The 17,780-nt window shown below is 38.6% G+C and overlaps 1 protein-coding gene across 1 annotated transcript; it reads left to right on the plus strand.

Annotated features, from left to right (window-relative positions):
* The first annotated feature begins 419 nt into the window (after nucleotides 1–419).
* On the plus strand, nucleotides 420–794 carry LOC112203085. The gene has a single exon (XM_024344105.1). The coding sequence runs from the start codon at nucleotides 420–422 to the stop codon at nucleotides 792–794; it is 375 nt and encodes a 124-aa protein (XP_024199873.1).
* Nucleotides 795–17,780: the final 16,986 nt, after the last annotated feature.

Here is a 17,780-nt window from a genome sequence, read left to right on the forward strand (position 1 = left end):
TTAAATCACCCTAAAATCCCAACATTTCTGATACCAGTAAAATTCAAAGCCGTGACCTTACATTTACAGTGTGTTAGCACCAACAAGTCATTTTTTAAATTATTAAACGAGTATTGCCACAATTCTTAGAAGGTACTTAATGGAAAAATCCCCTAAAACTAAAATCCTCTAAAGCTTTGCTAGCCCACTAATCCATTGGGCTTCCGCTAATTTATAAAATTTAACCCGGGCCCGCAAAAGAGATTTCAATCCCTGACCCGCGGAATAATCACCTTAATTAATCCCTAGCTATCCAAGCTGACTCTCCCTGTTCTTGGGATTAATAACGGTACACCTCTCATTACTCTCGGGAAATTTCCTCAAGACTGTAACACTTTCTGCACCAGAAACCAAAACCACTCTCTCTCTCTCTCTCTCTCATGGGTACTTTCCTCAAGTACTTCATCCTCTTCTTCTGCACCTTCCTCTTCTTCGCCTTCCCCACTTCTTCTTCATCACCCGACGATCAAACCCGTTCCTCCTCCTCCTACACCGCCACCACTACCACCCAGTACCAAGTGTTCTACGTCAAGAACACGACGCCGTTTCTCCTCGACCGCCAACAACGCCGATTAACCAAGAACCACAAGAAACGGGCCCGTAAGAGAAACAAGAATCCGACCAAGAAGTTCAAGAACAACGGGCCTTTCTCCGTCATGCTTCCAAAGGGCTTCGTCCCTCCTTCTGGCTCGTCGCCTTGCCACAACGGAAACCCCAACGCCGCCGTCGTCTTCTGCGACCTAGCTAAACCCTAGATCACCGATTTGTTCATGCGGTAATGGATTACTTTTTGTGATCGCTGATTTGTTTGTTTTGTACTTTCTTTATATATGAGCTTCTTGGTGGGTTTTGTTTAACTCGACCGGATCTTTTCCGGGCCATCTTTTTGTTTTGTTTTTGTTTCATCGGAAAGGTGGCATGAGAATTGTAAACACCATTTTCTTGATTAGTCATGTAATAGACGATTATAATAACCAGTGGTAGATATATATAGTAAAACTATACTATGAAAGAATAAAAATCATCAGATAGAGTTTCTCTCGGTTTTTCCTTTCATGTCATTCCGAGTCATTTAATTAATATATATCAGTTGCTATGAGATGTATCATGTATGGATCAGTACGTAGATTTGGGTATATATCTTTCTTAAATGAGTTTTGAACTCAAAAAAGTCAATGCATTGGTAAACTTCTCTGATCAGTGTGATTGACTAATTGTGGAGCCGGAAAATAGGAAGAAAGGCATGTGAATTTGCATTGGAGCCCCAATTTTTGGTGCATGGGTTGGGTTGAGATCTGTTTTCGTAGCGTGCACTCCATATATATGCATGGAATGGAATGGGAATGGTATGGCTCTCGATCTTTGCGATGTGCATTGGTGCGTGTAAACCTATATATCTACACATCCATCCATATTCCCTTGCATACAGATCAATAGTTCATATATGTTCATTAGTACAGATATGTTCATTATGTCGATTGAATAAGTTGTTCTGCAATACACAACGTGCGTAGCCTATCAATATATTACATACCGTTCAAACGTATTAGATTTAGATTTAACTTCTTTGAGTAATGAGAAGTGATAACTTTTATTCCAAATAAATCTCGATTTTTTAATTGAATGTCTAACGGTCTATTTTCAATGTATGTGAAACTTGTTTTTATTATTATTATCATCCATTGAGTTGATCATTATCATTCTTTTGAAATTTTGATTCACATTCGATTAGGACAGTCATGGGTCTAGGCGTCTAGCTCGCTGTACTAGGCAATTGCTATTATAATTTATTCTATCAGAATTTTGTTTCGGTCTCCGACCTCCTTTATGTTTTCTAGGATTTTCCTTCAAAACTTGCGGGTCTGCATATCCGGGGGTGGTGGGTGGTTCCACGTTATTATTTGGCCCAGTACCAGGAGAGGAAGGCAAAGCCCTACAATCCTACATCATAGTATTTCAATCATTAAAATCCAAAAGTCCTGCATTCATCAAGAGCCAAGCCACTTATTAAGGGTTCTATCAGCACATTGTAGTTCTCCACAAAATGCCCTGTATCGTCTGACTTGCCCCATAAGTAAGTAGCCCGGGTACTAGAGCAACTAGAAGTATTTTTATACTGTAATTTCAATGAGGATTGAGGGAGAAGCAATTTGTAGATATTTTTGCTGAAAGAAGTAGCACACCATTGTCCCCGGCCTTGACCATTCTCCGGGCAACTAGCTTTAGCCAACAAGTCCTTATTCACAGTTGCGGTCTTATCGATACCTCGACCTAGGGATGATATTTTCAACCGAGACAAACCAACCAACCGAATCCGAGCCGAACTAAAGAAGTTGGTAACCGACACTGTCGGTAACCGAACTCTTGGTACGGTACAACCGTACCGACTCCACATACATGGTACAGTAATGGTTTCAATTTTTGTATATACATGGTATACCGTACCAACCGAACTAATATATAATTAATTAATTACTCATGTTTTTTTAATTTTTTATTCTTCTTACTTCTTCTTTTCTCTTCTCTTTCTTCTTTCTTCTAGTTTTTTATTCTCTCTCCTTCTTCCTGGACGGTCACTTCTTCTTCTCTCTCATCTTTCTTCTTTCTTCTAGTTTTTTATTCTTCTCTCTTCTTCTTTCTGGACCCTCTCTTATTACTCTCTCTTTCCTTTCTTCTTTCTTCTAATTTTTTATTTTTCTCTCTTCTCTTTCTTCTTCTTCTTTCTGGAGACACTCTTCTTCTTCTCTCTTTCTCGTTCTACTTTCTTTTTTCTTCTTTCTTCTTTCTGGACTCTCTCTCTCTCTCTCTCTCTCTCTCTCTCTCTCTCTCTCTCTCTCTCTCTCTCTCTCTCTCTCTCTCTCTCTCTCTCTCTCTCTCTCTCTCCGGCACGGGCCCTCAATTCTCAGCCTCTCAATTTCTGGGTTTTGGATTCAGTGATTCTTTAACTCTTCACTCTTGTTAGAAACTCGATTGGAGGACCAACCAACCGATACCAACTGAGCTTCTCGGTATACCGATATGTTGGTATACCGACTTCTGTGGTAATGGGAGAAGATTTTGTATACCAAACTAGTTCGGTACGGTAGCTGGTTTTGGACTTGCAGTTCCGGTACCGAACCGAACCCAGCCCTACCTCTACCACCATATATAAGAGTCATTTTAATGATGATCACTATAATGAGAACTAGTTGAAAACTTTCTAATTAATGGTTTGGGAGACCCACTTTTCTATTACATTACGGCAAATCAACAGTTAGATATTTACGTATATATGAGTAGATCACTTCTGAAAATTTTCTTTCAAATTACTAATCGTTAAGGTATCGAAGTAGATCAAATCAATGAACGAACCAAATCTGTCAAACATGAACTGTTCATTTTCATAATTGATAAATCATGATTATGAATGTCTTAATGATTTTCAATTTGGTTGAAAAATTGCATATGATCTACATAAATATCTAAACATCTAATAGTTGATTTGCAAATTTTTTTTCGAAAAGTGAATCTCACAAATAAGTCCTCAACTATTTCTCATTTTAGTAGTCCTCATTAGAAGCTCTCCTCACCATATACTTATAGCTTGGCTATATATGTTAACCTATATACATTTATGGTGATTGAATGAGTTGTTATTCAATACACGTAAAGACGCGTAGTCACAGAATTAGTGATGTTGAGTTGAAACTTGAAACAAACATACTAAACCACTGTGAAAGGTGAGAAGTGACAACATTATTGTTGCGGAGACTTACTAGTTTACATGAAGTATCTCATGATTGAACGTATGTTCTCATGTATGTGGAGATTTTATTTACCACGAACGGTGTTTTGTTTTTGTTGAACCACACAATCCCAACAGTAACTACTTTAGTTAAATGTACCAATTCTCATCCCTTGAGTCGTAGCATCATCATCAATTTTTTAAACTTCTATTCACTTTGACTTAGGAATTCAGGATCGTCATAAGTCTAACTCACTCCACTTAACTTTTCAGTAATTCTAACTCTTAAGTTACCGTGCGGATGATGATAATTTTGTTTTAGTCTCCGTGCTTCTTTACATCTCTAGGAATTTTCTTCAAAATTTTTGGGTGCATATTTCAGAGATGGCTAAGATTTGGAGTCTGTTCCATGTTATTCTCATATTCTTCCTAGACCTCCACCCATAAGACTTTAGGGATGCTGAATTTGGCCCACCACCTGGAGAGGAAGGCAAAGCCCCGAGCATTGTTATATCCGAACCATATATGAAAACCCTAAAAACCCGAACATGCATGCATTTTAGGGTCAACAATATATTAGGATCAAGACTTCAAGAGCCAAGCTACTTAAGAGATCGATGATCCATTCACAGATCATTAGTCATTCTCAACAAAATGGCCTGTCTCATAAGACTTGTTTCATAAATAACTAGCTAGTCCGGGTACTAGAAAGATTATTATACTTAGGGGTCATCATGGGCCGGGTTAGGGTCGGCCCGACCCTAAGCCCTAAAAATTTAGGGTAGGGCCGGCCCGACTTTGACCAAGTCAACAAAACTTAGGGCCGGGCCGGGTTGAAGCTTCAATATGTAAACCCTTACCCGCCCTTAAGGCCCATTTCGCAAGGGTCGAAAAGGCCAGGCCGGGCCTTTCTCTGTTTAACACTTTTTAACTCAAACTCTCAAAGTGAAATCTAAACAAGGAATAACATCAAATTTGAATAACTGAAATCACTGAATGTCTTCAATATTGTAGTCTGAAATCTCCATATCATCAATTACAATATTACATAAACTAAAGTTACTAAATGATGTAGCCTACATCAGTCCAAGAAAAAAAAAAATAGGAAACGTGTCATTCTTGAACACTTCCGTGGTCAAGATCCAATAATCCTCTCTTCCCATGAGTCTGTTAAAACACAATACAAAAATATGTTAAAAAACAATAAATTAAACCATCTATAAACCATCTACAGCAGACCATCATTACTTATGCACATAAACCCATCTATAAGAACCGTAATGTGCAGTTCAAAACAATACACCAACCTCTACTCAATATTTGTGATTGACTCGTTCACAGCTGAGTTTGATTGAGCACGTTCAAGGGCAAGCATCCATTCCTGTCCTGCTAACTGTGCATTTCGTATCTCTTTAGCTCGCTGCTCATCTTGCTCCCTGTCTTGTTGTCTAGCTTCTGCTAGCTTCCAATCTTTTACACAAATCAATGCTTCAATTGTGTTTTGGGCTCAAATTTGCTCTCTTCTCCGATACGACACCCCCCCGCGGCACTAAAAGCTGATTCTAATGCTACCGTTGAAGCTGGAATGGACAGTAGGTCACGAGCTATCACATATAGGACATGATACACTTCTTCATGAGATCTCCACTAACCTAAAAGGTTAAATTCCTGTCCATAAGCAATTTCAAGTGGAGGCATATCAATATAATATTGTAAATCAGAATTTAATGAAGAGCTGGAAGTAGAACTTGCTGTCTTAGCCTTTTTTAAGACCTCCTCAGCAAAGTCCTCATCTTCATCAATAGGTAAAACCAGAAAATCAGAAGAAGATACAGATAATTGAGAGGTTATACTACAGGTTGGAACCGAAGGCACTATATTTTCCTTGTACATATCATGTAATTCAACTGATTGATGCTTTAGAGAAGATATAGTAGTTTTGATTTCCCAATCCTCAACATTCATACTTTTCATCCATTAACCAATTGCAAAAAACGTATACCTAGGATTCATAGCAGCAGCAAGACAAAATACAGTAGGAAATGTTTTCCAATACTTAGCAAATTTTGCCTTCATGGCAGTCAAAGCAGCATCAATTACAGCATATCGAGAATATTTATTAAAAGCTGCATTAATACTTACTAAGCAAGGAATAACACGACATGATGTCGGATAATACACACCACACAAGTTTTTTGTTGAAGAATTTTTTTTTTTTTTAAAAACGACACACAATTGTAGCTATTAACCAATCTTCATCAGTGGGAGGTACTAAAGTGGAATGACGAGTAGATTGGTTTAGTTTTTGAACATATCGATTCAAAACTAAATTATACCTTTCAGCTAATTGCAACAGATCATATGTGGAATTCCACCTATGAGGAACATCAGGGCCGGTCCTAAGTTTTTTAAGGCCCTGGGCAAAAAATAACATAACTTGTATATTCATCAATAAAATGAAATGAAAAAAAAAGTTTTCAATAATTGAGATCTCTAAAGAGAAGCCAAATATAAGTCCGCTAAACTTTGAATGTAAATACTTGCATAGAACAATAAAACATGGAATCAACTTTGTTCCTTCTTGTTTTTCCTTTTCTGATCGAGATCGACTTGCAACTCCAACTTCCAATTGCACCTAATATTGAAAATTGAAAACGAATTAGCAGGTTGTTAGAAATCAATAGAACTTAAAAATCAAGTAACCCACTATCAAAATTGAAAAACACCCAATACCTATTTTGATTTATATATACTTCAGCCTACATTGATGGAAAGTTGAAGAATTCGTATGAACACCGTAGAAGAACAGAAGCATAGAGAAGAGAAAGAGTGGGTGATGATAAATGATGAAAAGAAATTGAAGGATTGAATAACCAATGAAACCAATTTAAAGAGAATTTTCTTGATTTCAAGGTTTGGGAGAGAGTTAGAGACACTGGAATAATGATGTCGTGCGTGCAGTTGGAAGAAGAAGAAAAGATGCAGATTGTGTCTAGAAATCTATGTTTTTTTTTTAAACGTTCTGTACTTATCTTTCTATATATATATATATATATATATATTAAAGGATTAAATTCTGTTTACTACCCTGTACTTTCAAGGGTTCGTCAATTCAGTCCCTGCACTTTTAATTTAATCAGAAAAGTCCTTGCACTCTCCAATTTCATCAAATCGATCCATTCCGTCACTATTCCGTCAATTTTCTTTGTTAAGGTGCTGACGTGGCACTTTTTCACAGGGAAATTCCCAAAATACCCCTACAAGTATAAACACAAACTCTCCTTCTTCTTCCAACTCTTCTCCTTTGAGCTCACTTCCTCTTCTGACAAACCCTCTCTGCCACCCTCAGACCCAAGTCCCTCAAATCCCCCTCTCTGGATTCCTCACTTCCCTCCAAGCCCACCTCCCAATTAATTTCACAGTAAACATACTGAGACCAAGATAACAATATCACCTTCCAGCACAACAAGTTTTGCCTTTAATCAATTTGTTCTAACCTCTTTGCTATACAGAGTTCAAAGTCTAATTAACAAACTTGACCCGAACTCAAAGTTCAAATGTAAATCACCCACTTCAGTAGCAAAATTCAAGATTTCACTGCCAAGAACAATCATAACATATTTAGAATTCCAAAGCCAATTCAATGTAATTACATATCAGTCCGTACTCAATTTTCCAATCAGTTTCCATCCAACCAAACTTTCAACAAGAAATCTCTTGAAGAACAGTTTCATTCCAAGAACTTAGATTTACCTTTGACAATCAATTTGAATATCAATTCCTGTTCTGTGACTAAGCCAGCACCATAATCGAACCAAAAATCCGGAGATGCCGCCGTGAATAGTAACCTCAGAGGAGACCAACAATACCCAACTCCTCATTTCAGCAACTCTTCTCTTCTTCTTCTCCTTCTTCCAACTCTTCTCCTTCTTCACCTCCTTACTTCCTCTTCCAACAAATCCTCTCTGCCACCCTCAGACCTAATTCCCTCAAATCCTCCTCTCCGGATTTCTCACTTCCCTCCAAGCCCAACTCCTCATTTCGGCAACTCTTCTCCAAACCTCATCACACCCATCATCAACACACAATTACAATGAACCCAGAACCTTGTGAATCAGATTCTCCAACTTCGTCCGGTCCAACAACGCCAAACCCAAAACGGAGTCGGCGACAGAGTGCTCTAAGGTGGAGCAGCTCTCTGGAGCTCAGATTCGAACCCAAAATCGAGGCCAAGAAAGAAGATGATCCAATCCAGGGAGAAGCTGATCCGATCTAGGGAGAAGACAACGAACGAGCTCCGATGGGCTTGGGGATGTTCTTCGGTGGCGGCTGAGCGAAGACGACGTCGGCGGCGGTGGTGTTGTCAATGGCGGATTAGAAAAGGGCGCGGGAGGCTAAGTTGGAGAAATGAGTTTTGGAGAGAGAGGCGGTGGGCTTGTTCTGATTTGGGTGGTTACTAAGGGTGAGGGAAGGACGGAGAAGAAGTGGGAGAGAGAGGTAGAGAGAGGTGCTTCTGCAGGAAGAGGCTTTGAGTAAGGGTATTTTGGGAATTTCCCTGTGAAAAAGTGCCACGTCAGCACCTTAACAGAGAAAATTGACGGAATAGTGACGGAATGGATCGATTTGATGAAATTGGAGAGTGCGAGGATTTTTCTGATTAAATTAAAAGTGCAGGGACTGAATTGAGGAACCCTTGAAAGTACAGGGTAGTAAACAGAATTTAATCCTATATTAAATCTTATTTAAAAAATATGGTGCCCTCTTCTCTATTGTGCCATGTGCGGTCGCCAACGCTGCCCAGCAGCAAGGCCGGCCCTGAGGAACATCATCGATATTCCTCTTTGGCATATTCAAGTCATTACAACAATTAACCCATAACTCATGCCTCTTAATAGATGAATTCATGCTACGAACAATATTTGTGATTTTCTCAATTGATGGAGATAACAAAGTCAAACCATCTTGAACAATTAAATTTAAAATATGAGCACTACATCGCACATGAAATATCTTCTTAAAGGCAGAATTCAGCATAAGAAACTCAGGGAGTAATTCAGCGACAACATCATTATTGGTGGCATTATCTAAAGATATTGAAAGAATTTTTCTATGAATGCGCCAACAAATCAGCTCCTCATTTATGTGATTAGCAAGTGATTCACCAGTGTGTGGGTACTCTATCATTTTAAAAGTAATAATTCTCTTATTCAAATTCCAATTTTTATCAATAAAATGGGCAGTAAGACACATATATCCCATCTTTTGACGCGACGACCAGCAATCAGAAGTCAAACAAATTTTTCCTTGAAAACTTTCAAACAATTTCAGCAACTCTTTTTTTCCTTCAACAAAAAACTTCATGATATCCCTTTTGCAAGTAGAAGCTGACGTTCCCACAAATTGAGGACAAAATGCTCTTTGTATCAGTCCCTTAAAATCATGTTTGTCTACAAATGTAAAAGGTTGTTCAACCCTAATGACATAGTCTACAACTTCCTTTCTAGCAACATCCTTGTCATAAGACCAATTAAACACATTCCCACTAGAATCTGATCCTAATTGCATTTGAGTCCTAATATCAACTGATTGACTACTAATATGACCCTCCTAATGCCTACGTAAATGGCTAGTGCCATAACTTCCTCCACGTACCATCAATTGAGAGCAAATACTACATTTAGCATATTTCACAGCAACATTACCCTCAGTGACTTCAACCTTTTCATAGAAGTTCTAAACAGTTTCCTTTTTATCTATTTGCTTTCTTTGTAAAGGAGGTTTTTCGAAGTTTGTTGATTAGGTAAAGGAGGTTGTGAATTTGTTGGGTCTATGGAAGCAACATTTATTGAACTAGTTACTGATTCAGCCATTTCCTCCATCACACTCGGGAGAAATCTTAAGTTAACAAAACGACACTAAGTGGAACAACAATACAACTAGACGTCTAGACTCACACACAATACAACAACAAGTGCACTGAACTATAGAAAGGTTAGAGTTTACTGGAAACTTTTATAACAAATTGAAGAGACACTCGAAAGCTTGAACATAATACACAAAGCCCTCCCCATCCTCCTTGCAAGTCTGCTAGTGCTCCATCTGTTCCACTGTAAAATACACACACACACAAAAAAACTTGATAAGGATACTGAATACTAAATTGTAATCAAGAGAAAAATAGGTTAATTGAAAATACTGATACTCTTACTAGTAGTTCAGAGCTGGATACTAAATTGATGTTTATGTTTGGAATATCAAAATAAGTTGACGTTTATGTTTATTTATAGAGATCAGACAAGGAAAAGAGGATTGCAACGACCATATTCTGTCTAACGGTAACTTAATTTTTTTTTTTTATTTTTTAGAATGACGGTAACTTAATATTTACGGGTGTGTGAACAACAGTAAAAAAAATCTCTATATAGACTAACCCACTGTCCCACGGACCCACTTCATACAAATTGGCTAGTAATTCATGTTTCAACCACCAAATATAAAGAAATTTGCATGGAACAGAAAAAAGAATAAACGCTAAATTCACCATATTAGTCTTATTCTGTTGCTGGCATCTGAGAGCTAAACCCAACCACAGAGTCTTCTTCTTAAAATATGGGAGTCTTCTTCTTCCGTCTCTCTCTCAACCCAAATAGAAAACCAGAAAACACCAACAAGTAGGTCATCAAATTTGAACCGTAACTAGAAAAATTCTTTGTAAAACCAAAGGAAATGTTAAATTGAGTAGCTAATTGGCGTACCTAGACAAACAATCGGGTGATTTCACTACCCACAGTTGTGAAACTCGAAAGCTTCAGTCTTTATTCTTCAATCTCCATCATCATGCTACCCAAAAGCAAAAGCCTCAGTCTTTATTCTCGAATCAGTCGAATGCTTGCGCTTTATATTGGTAAAGGCGTCGGGGAAGGGGGGCGACTGGGTCTCGGGATCGGCGAAGGGCGGTGACTGGGTCTCGAAGTCGGCGAAGGGCTGCGACGGGTCGGACTGCAGGCGGAGGAGGATAGCCATAGGGGTCGGGGAAGGAGGATGGGTCTCGAGGTCTGCAATGGGTTGAACTGCAGGTGGAGGAGGATGGGTTTACAGATCGGAGAAGAAGGATGGGTCTCGGGATTGGCAAAACGAATCGGGGAAGGAGGATGGGTCTCGAGGTCTGCGATGGATTGGAGTGCAGGCGGAGGAAGAGGGCTTTACGGATCGGAGAAGGAGGATGGGTTGCCAGATCGGCGAAGGGCTGTGACGGGGTCTCAGGGTCGGCGAAGGGCGGCTACGGATCGGACTGCACCGTCGCCTACCTCTCTCTCTCTCTCTCTCTCAAATGGATAAGATATGGCTGATATGTGAATTGGGAAGTGTTTAGGACTTTAGGTCGAGTGACTCTAGTCAATGACCTAGTTGACAACACTTTGGGTTTTGGGTTCAGTATAGGCAAAACGGGCCTCATAAATCAATTGGGTTTGGCCATTTAGGACAGAAGACAGAATATTACCCATTCTCTAAAATAGCAGATTTCTTATTTCCTTTCTATGTAAATATGTAATAGAGAAAATAAATATAAATAAAATATAAATTTTAGGGTTAAGCTGGGCCGGGACGGGACGGGCAGCAGGGTAGGGTCGGGCCGGGCCACAAGGTAGGGCCGGGCTTCACTTGCATAACTCATACCCTACCCTATTTTAAAAAAGGTTGGGCCGGCCCGCCCTAATGCAAGGGCCGAGTAGGGCTTTGGCCCTACGGGCCGGGCGGGTTTAGGGCCAAATGGTGAGGCCTAATTATACTTTTTGAGTCAATGAGGAAGAGACATTTTGGAGATACTTTTGCTGAAAGAAGTCGCACAACAGTCCCTGGCCTCGACCATTCTCCGACCAACTAGCTGTAGCCAAGATGACCTTTTCAATCTCCACATATACCTAGCTTTAACCTATAGATTGTGAATAAGTGAGATCAATTGAGTCTTCCTCCTTTCATTAGTTACTCCCCTTAAAAACATTTTTATTGAGTTTATCAGGTTTCTCACAAGGACGCATAAGAATTTGGCTGTTTGTATTGCATACACAAGCATAGAGGATGTTATGACCGGCAAGAGAGTTACTGTATCAACTTTGCTTTATGTTTTACTTTTCCAGCCAGTCAATCTTCCGTGAACGTTGTTAAACAGACTAATATATCAACGGCATCACTTGAATAGGGTAAATTTATCATGTAATTTTTTTGTTACCCTTTGTAAGTGTCTATATATATCTTATCTTAATTTCGACACACATGCATTGTCTAAGAATTTTACTTGATTCACGTCTTCTGAAGTGATTTAAATTTATTACTCGAGTAAGAAGAGAGTTGTAAATGAGATGGTAAATATTTGTGGACTGATCTAGCTAGGCTACTGTGGAAATCAACTCTATATGGTTTCAGGGTTTAGGTTTTAAAGAGACAAGTTTTAAAATTAATCCATGCGTAATGAACCAATTCATCTTAGCAAAATGACAACTTGTTAATTACGTACAGAAGTTGTACTGGGTACTCTTAGTAATTCATTGTTATTGTATATAAACCATGGATTTTGGAAGGCCCTTGTCGGAACTTGGGACATACTTTAGAAACTACTCTCTTACTCTTTCACAAAATATACAAAAACAGAGGTAGCTTTGGAAACTAATTTACAGCCAGCTAGAGCATTCAAGAATTGTTGGCTACCTCTTTACTCTTGGATCCCCAGAAAAAAAAAAAAACAAAGCAGCCAACAATTATAAGATAAATGGAGAGTATGGAATGCAAATAAATCTTCCAGTTGTGTAAATCCTAAAAGCAAGAAAATTTGAAGTTTGTACAAATCGTTAGTCCCTAGCTAGTACTGATCTTCTGATACTCTGATATTCTCAATAAAGACAAAGATATGAAGTAATCATTAGCTATAGCTAGCTACCTAGCTAGCTTGGTCCCAAGCCGTAAGTTTTAAAAGACTGAAATGATATCATGATACGAATCAGAGATGTATCGTCTGTTCATAATTCCCTAGCCAGCTTAAATACCGATCTCTCTTTCATTCTGTTTCTCTGCGGTGGTTTTTAATTTGAGTTCTCAGAGTTCGCAGGGTTCAGAGAGAGAGAGAGAGTTTTAAAGTGAAGCCGATCGGGGAGCAATGATGCTCTCTCGCCAGTTAGGTAGGAGGATACTTGGCACATTACTAACCGTCCCACGCGCTTGACCCACTATGCGCGCCAAGACTTTCCTTTTTTGGACAAAAGTAAGCTTCGGTGGGGACTGGGTACGGTAGGTCATCATGTGTTTTTTTCTATTATAAAAAATAATTTTTCTTAAATTAGATTTATTTATGAACTTTTTACCATTAACTACAAAAAGACCCTATTATTTATCAATGACAGACTCTAAAATCAATATCCCGTGCGGCAGACCATTGTAAAGACAAAAACTCAAATATTAAGAAAATTATTAAATATGCCACTGAGATTCACAAAACTAATTTCTCTTAAAATTAGAACGGTTCCAAAATCGAAACCGTTCCAAAAATCCAGATCCTCCCTAAATCGATCTAGGGCTCCAGCGAAGCAGCCGACAAAGCGAGCTGCGAAGCATTCGATGAAGCGAGACTGCGAAGCTAGGCCTCCGACGAAGCAGCGGGAGAAGCGAGGGCACAACCTCGGTGGCAAGGATTCTGTGAAGCTAGGGCTAGCTTGAAGGTTAGTAGAGAAATTTGTAGTTGCTGAAGGTCAGTAGCTATAGTCTGATTATGCATTCAACACTGTTGAAATTTGATAATGCTTAGTAGCTTTAGCTGAGAAATTTTGGTTGAGAAATTCTGAGGGTCAGTAACTTCAGCCTCGTGTTGTCACAGGTTTTGGGTAAGCTATAATGGACTGTGTGCTATTTATTTGTTTTGCAATTTGGTGGAGCTGTACTGATCTTAATTTATTTTTTATTTCTGCAGGACTCAGCAACATTTCATTTGCAGGTCAGTAGCTATAGTCTGATTATCAGTTTTGTATTGAGGGTCAATAGCTTTAGTTTTGTGTTTATGTTACTTTCTTATTGGATTGGTGGTGTTGTGTAATGCTTTAGTTTTGTGTTTATGTTAGTTTGACCAAAAATTTGTTACTTTTTTTTTGTTCTGTGTTCTTGCAAGTTCATGCATTAGTTGCAAAATTTGCTGCTTGAATCATCTACTTCCTTTTATTTTTTCTTTTTCATTTTTTATCTTGGAAAGAAATGGAAGAAACTATAGAGATTAGGCTCCAAGTTTAGTGATAGTTCTTATGTGTTTGAATGCTATGATTTTTGAAGAGAAAGGATTAGAGTTGTTTCAACATATTTGAAGATAAATGATTAGAGTTGTAATCACCAAAGCATTTTTGGGCACACTTTGTCATCCCTTATGCTCTGTGTTGCAAATTGACTTGCAGGATAGAGCTAATGAAAGCAATGCTAAAGTGAGCAAACGCGAGAAGGCCAGGCTAGTATACTACTTGGGGTCAAAATACTACTAGGGATCAGTACACTACTGAGGGTTAGTATAGTACTGGGGCTAGTATACTACTAGGGGTCAATATAGTACTAAGGGTCAATACTCCAGGAAATCCAGCTGGAGAAGCTTCTCACCATGAGAAGAGGTGAAATTCAAAGCAACTTATATGTGAAAGCAACAAAGCTCGAGATAAATGATATAGTGTTTAAGTTTCATACTGTAATATGTATAAATAGTTTTTGGGATTATTAAATAAATGAGTTGTTTCTAAGAAAAACAAAGATGGAATGTAGAAATATTCTTTCTTCATAATGCTACTGACATTTAACAGTGTTAATCCACATTATCGAAACAACAAGGGCAGTTTTGTAATTTATTTGTCAATAGAAACAATTTAAAAATAGAAGGAATCTGACTACAAGGTGTAATACCTTGCGCATGGGCCTTGCACAGTAGCACATGGGAATTCAAAAGGCAGGTCTGCTGATGGTAATATTTTTTTTTTTAAAGGGGTTTGGAATCTAGCTTAGCTGGGAGGCTCAGCCCCATGCCCGGTTCCATTTATTAAATTAATATTAAGATTTTGCATCGGGGGGACATAAAACCTGAACCCCGAGCTATAGTAGAACTATTACAATAATCCTCGTAGAGTACATCTTGAATAATAGCAGGAGTCCATCTAACCAAACATCATCAATAAAAGATAAACTAGCAAGGTGTGCAAGCCTATGTGCAACACCATTTGCTTCACGGTAAATATGTCGAATTTCCACAGATTGAAAAGCAGTTTAGTACTCCTTACAATCATCAAAAACCCGACTTACCTCCGAGAAATTCTTCTCCTCATTCTTGAGTATGGCAATCAGGAGGGCAGAGTCACTTTTAATTTCTACTTCCGTCCAACCTTGGTGTATACCAAGAAGAAGACCAACTCTACACGCCTCAGCCTCCATTTTAATAGCCGAGTGTGCATGCAGAAAAGGTCTAGCAATGACTAATAGTAATTTATGGACTAAGAATGTAGGTAGTGGTAATTTGCTATTTATTTATAATGCTCCTACTTCCTAGCACTTGTAATAAGACCGCGCCCAGAGTGCGGCTGCATTGAGCCTCTCATTGGCTCACTTGAATCGTAGTAGAAGAGTCGTAGTCATTTTTATTATTGGTGTGATTATTTTATTTTTTTAGATCTTAACGAGGTCATGTTGTCCTTTAGATTTTTATTAATGTATGGAATCTTTCCAATTAAAAACCCAAAAAAAAAAAAAAAAATTATCCTTTTATACTAACATCATTACCTACCGAGGCTTTCATTTTTCTATTATAAACGGTAAAACAAAAATTTGAGACAACTATAACATTTGGTGGAAGTTTTACTATATATGTTTACGGATCACTTAAACACAATTCCGTTTATTATGATAAGTCATGTATAGATCTAATTTGATTATCGGACATCCACATTATGCACAACTTTGGACCCATAAGACTTGGTTTTGCTACGTGAAACAGGTTATTGTATCACTTGATCACTCTCACGATAAGTAGCGCACTTATGAGATCAACTAATGTGAAGCTACTACAGGTCTACTGTCCAATAATCTGATAAATAGTCTTCTCTATTTAACCGTCCTCTGTTTCAACATAAGCATTGACCTTAATACATACGACGGTCACTAAGAATATTGCTGTGTGTTTGTGTGTGTATATAAATGGTCCATGTTACCATGTACTTTGATCTTTCATTGGCACGCAGTTGAAGTAGGAGGAATTGTTAACGAGTGTACTTGAAGAATGAAGAGACGGCATTTCTGATTCTCTTGAAGATAAGGGATTAGCAAACAAGAACTAATTGTGTTCCCATGCGAGTAACAATGAGATTAATTCTTCCTTGGAAAGAGACTGGAAATTAACTATGGTTTTAGGTTTTGAGGTTTAAACAAGGCATGCCCGACCTCGCTTGAACTCTGGAGTTCTTCTTGCAATAACTAAAATCTTCTCGAGTGCAAGTACTGTTTCTAGAAGTTATTTAATTTAAACATATATGCGCAAAAGATACAAAACAGAGGTAGCTTTTGAAAGTAATTAATCAGCATCCATCGATCTCTAGGATCCCCAGAACATAGTAGCCAAGAATTAAAAACACATGATTACTATGGAACTCAAACAAATTGTGATGTTGCACAAATCCTAAACCCCAAAAGCAAGAGAATTTGATGCAATTACAAATAAGTCTTTAATATCTTTTACTGAACTTCTGATAAACTGATCTTCTGATCTTCTTATTAAACACAAAGATATGGGAGTAACTAACAGCAAGCTACCTAACTTGGTCCTAATAAACCTAGCTATATATATCAATTTGATTTTTGAAAACTGAAATGGCATTCACTGCGGACGCAGAAATGTTTCATTATGAGTTAGATGAAAAGACATAAATGAATCCCTTACTTTCCCTTGCTATTTAAGCAAGGCACTCTCCTAGAGCCAGGTATGTTTTGGGAAGTGAAGTGTGAGCAGGTTCCTAGCTAGCTCATTTCTCTTGGCTTCCTCATTAGTATTTGTATCTGTATGTGTTTTTTTGATATCTAAATACATTTCTCTTGTGTTCATAATTCCGAAATTACTGATCTCTTTCTGTTTCGCTGTTTTTAGAGCGAGATGTCGAAGCTTTTGAAGTCCATGTCATGCAAATTGAGCACGGCTGCAATTGAGGGCATCGTCAACAAGGAGGCTTCCACCAGCAAGAAGGGGAAGGAAAAAGTAATTGTTGACGTCGACGAGTACAGGAACACACCACAGCTTAGAATGAGAAAGAAGAAGAAGGAGAAGGAGAAGGCAAAGCCGGTACTGAAAAGGGAGGTGGCCACGGGCAAAAAGAAGAAGGAGATTTACGCTTATTGGAAGAAGCTTGCTGCCAACATTAATGTTGTAGGGAAGAAGAAGCCGAAAGTCAAGGTTTCGAGGACTGGTACTTCTACTACCACTGCTATTCAAACTGTTGGGGATGATGATCAGTTCAATGATCCTGTGCAAGAGCAAGAGGCACGTTATGGTAGCAGCTCCTCCGTCACTGTTCCTGGAGCGGCTTCTGCGGCGACTGATGAGCTGGCTCCAACATCTGGGAACACTACTCCTGCTGCTACTTCATCACGGAGCACCACTCCGTCATCATCAGCTGCTCCATCTCCTCGTCGTGGAAGACGCTGCAAGGTTGACCGTCACGGCAACCCGATCCCACCAAGGTCAGTAGTTGAGAGGTGGTTTTTCCCCCATTAAGTGTTAATGATCTGGTAATTAGCAGAAATCGACTGGCAGGAGGATTAATTTACATCTTTTATGATATAGCATCTCTCTAGTTTAGTTAATGTTGTGGTGGATCCATGTTCATCACTTCATCTGAGTAGCTATGTTCTTTATGTTTCGAATTGATTAGGTTCTGTAGTAGTTGGTTGTATGCTCTTTATGACACTCTAATGATGAAGGCATTTAAAGAAAATAATAACTGTGCGTTAAATTGTTAAA

The sequence above is a fragment of the Rosa chinensis genome, chromosome 5 (genome assembly GCF_002994745.2).
Source record: "Rosa chinensis cultivar Old Blush chromosome 5, RchiOBHm-V2, whole genome shotgun sequence".
In the NCBI taxonomy this organism is placed as follows: Eukaryota; Viridiplantae; Streptophyta; class Magnoliopsida; order Rosales; family Rosaceae; genus Rosa; species Rosa chinensis.

Excerpts from the sequence above, each read along its gene's own strand:
- LOC112203085 (XM_024344105.1), top strand. The coding sequence starts at position 420 with ATGGGTACTTTCCTCAAGTACTTCATCCTCTTCTTCTGCACCTTCCTC.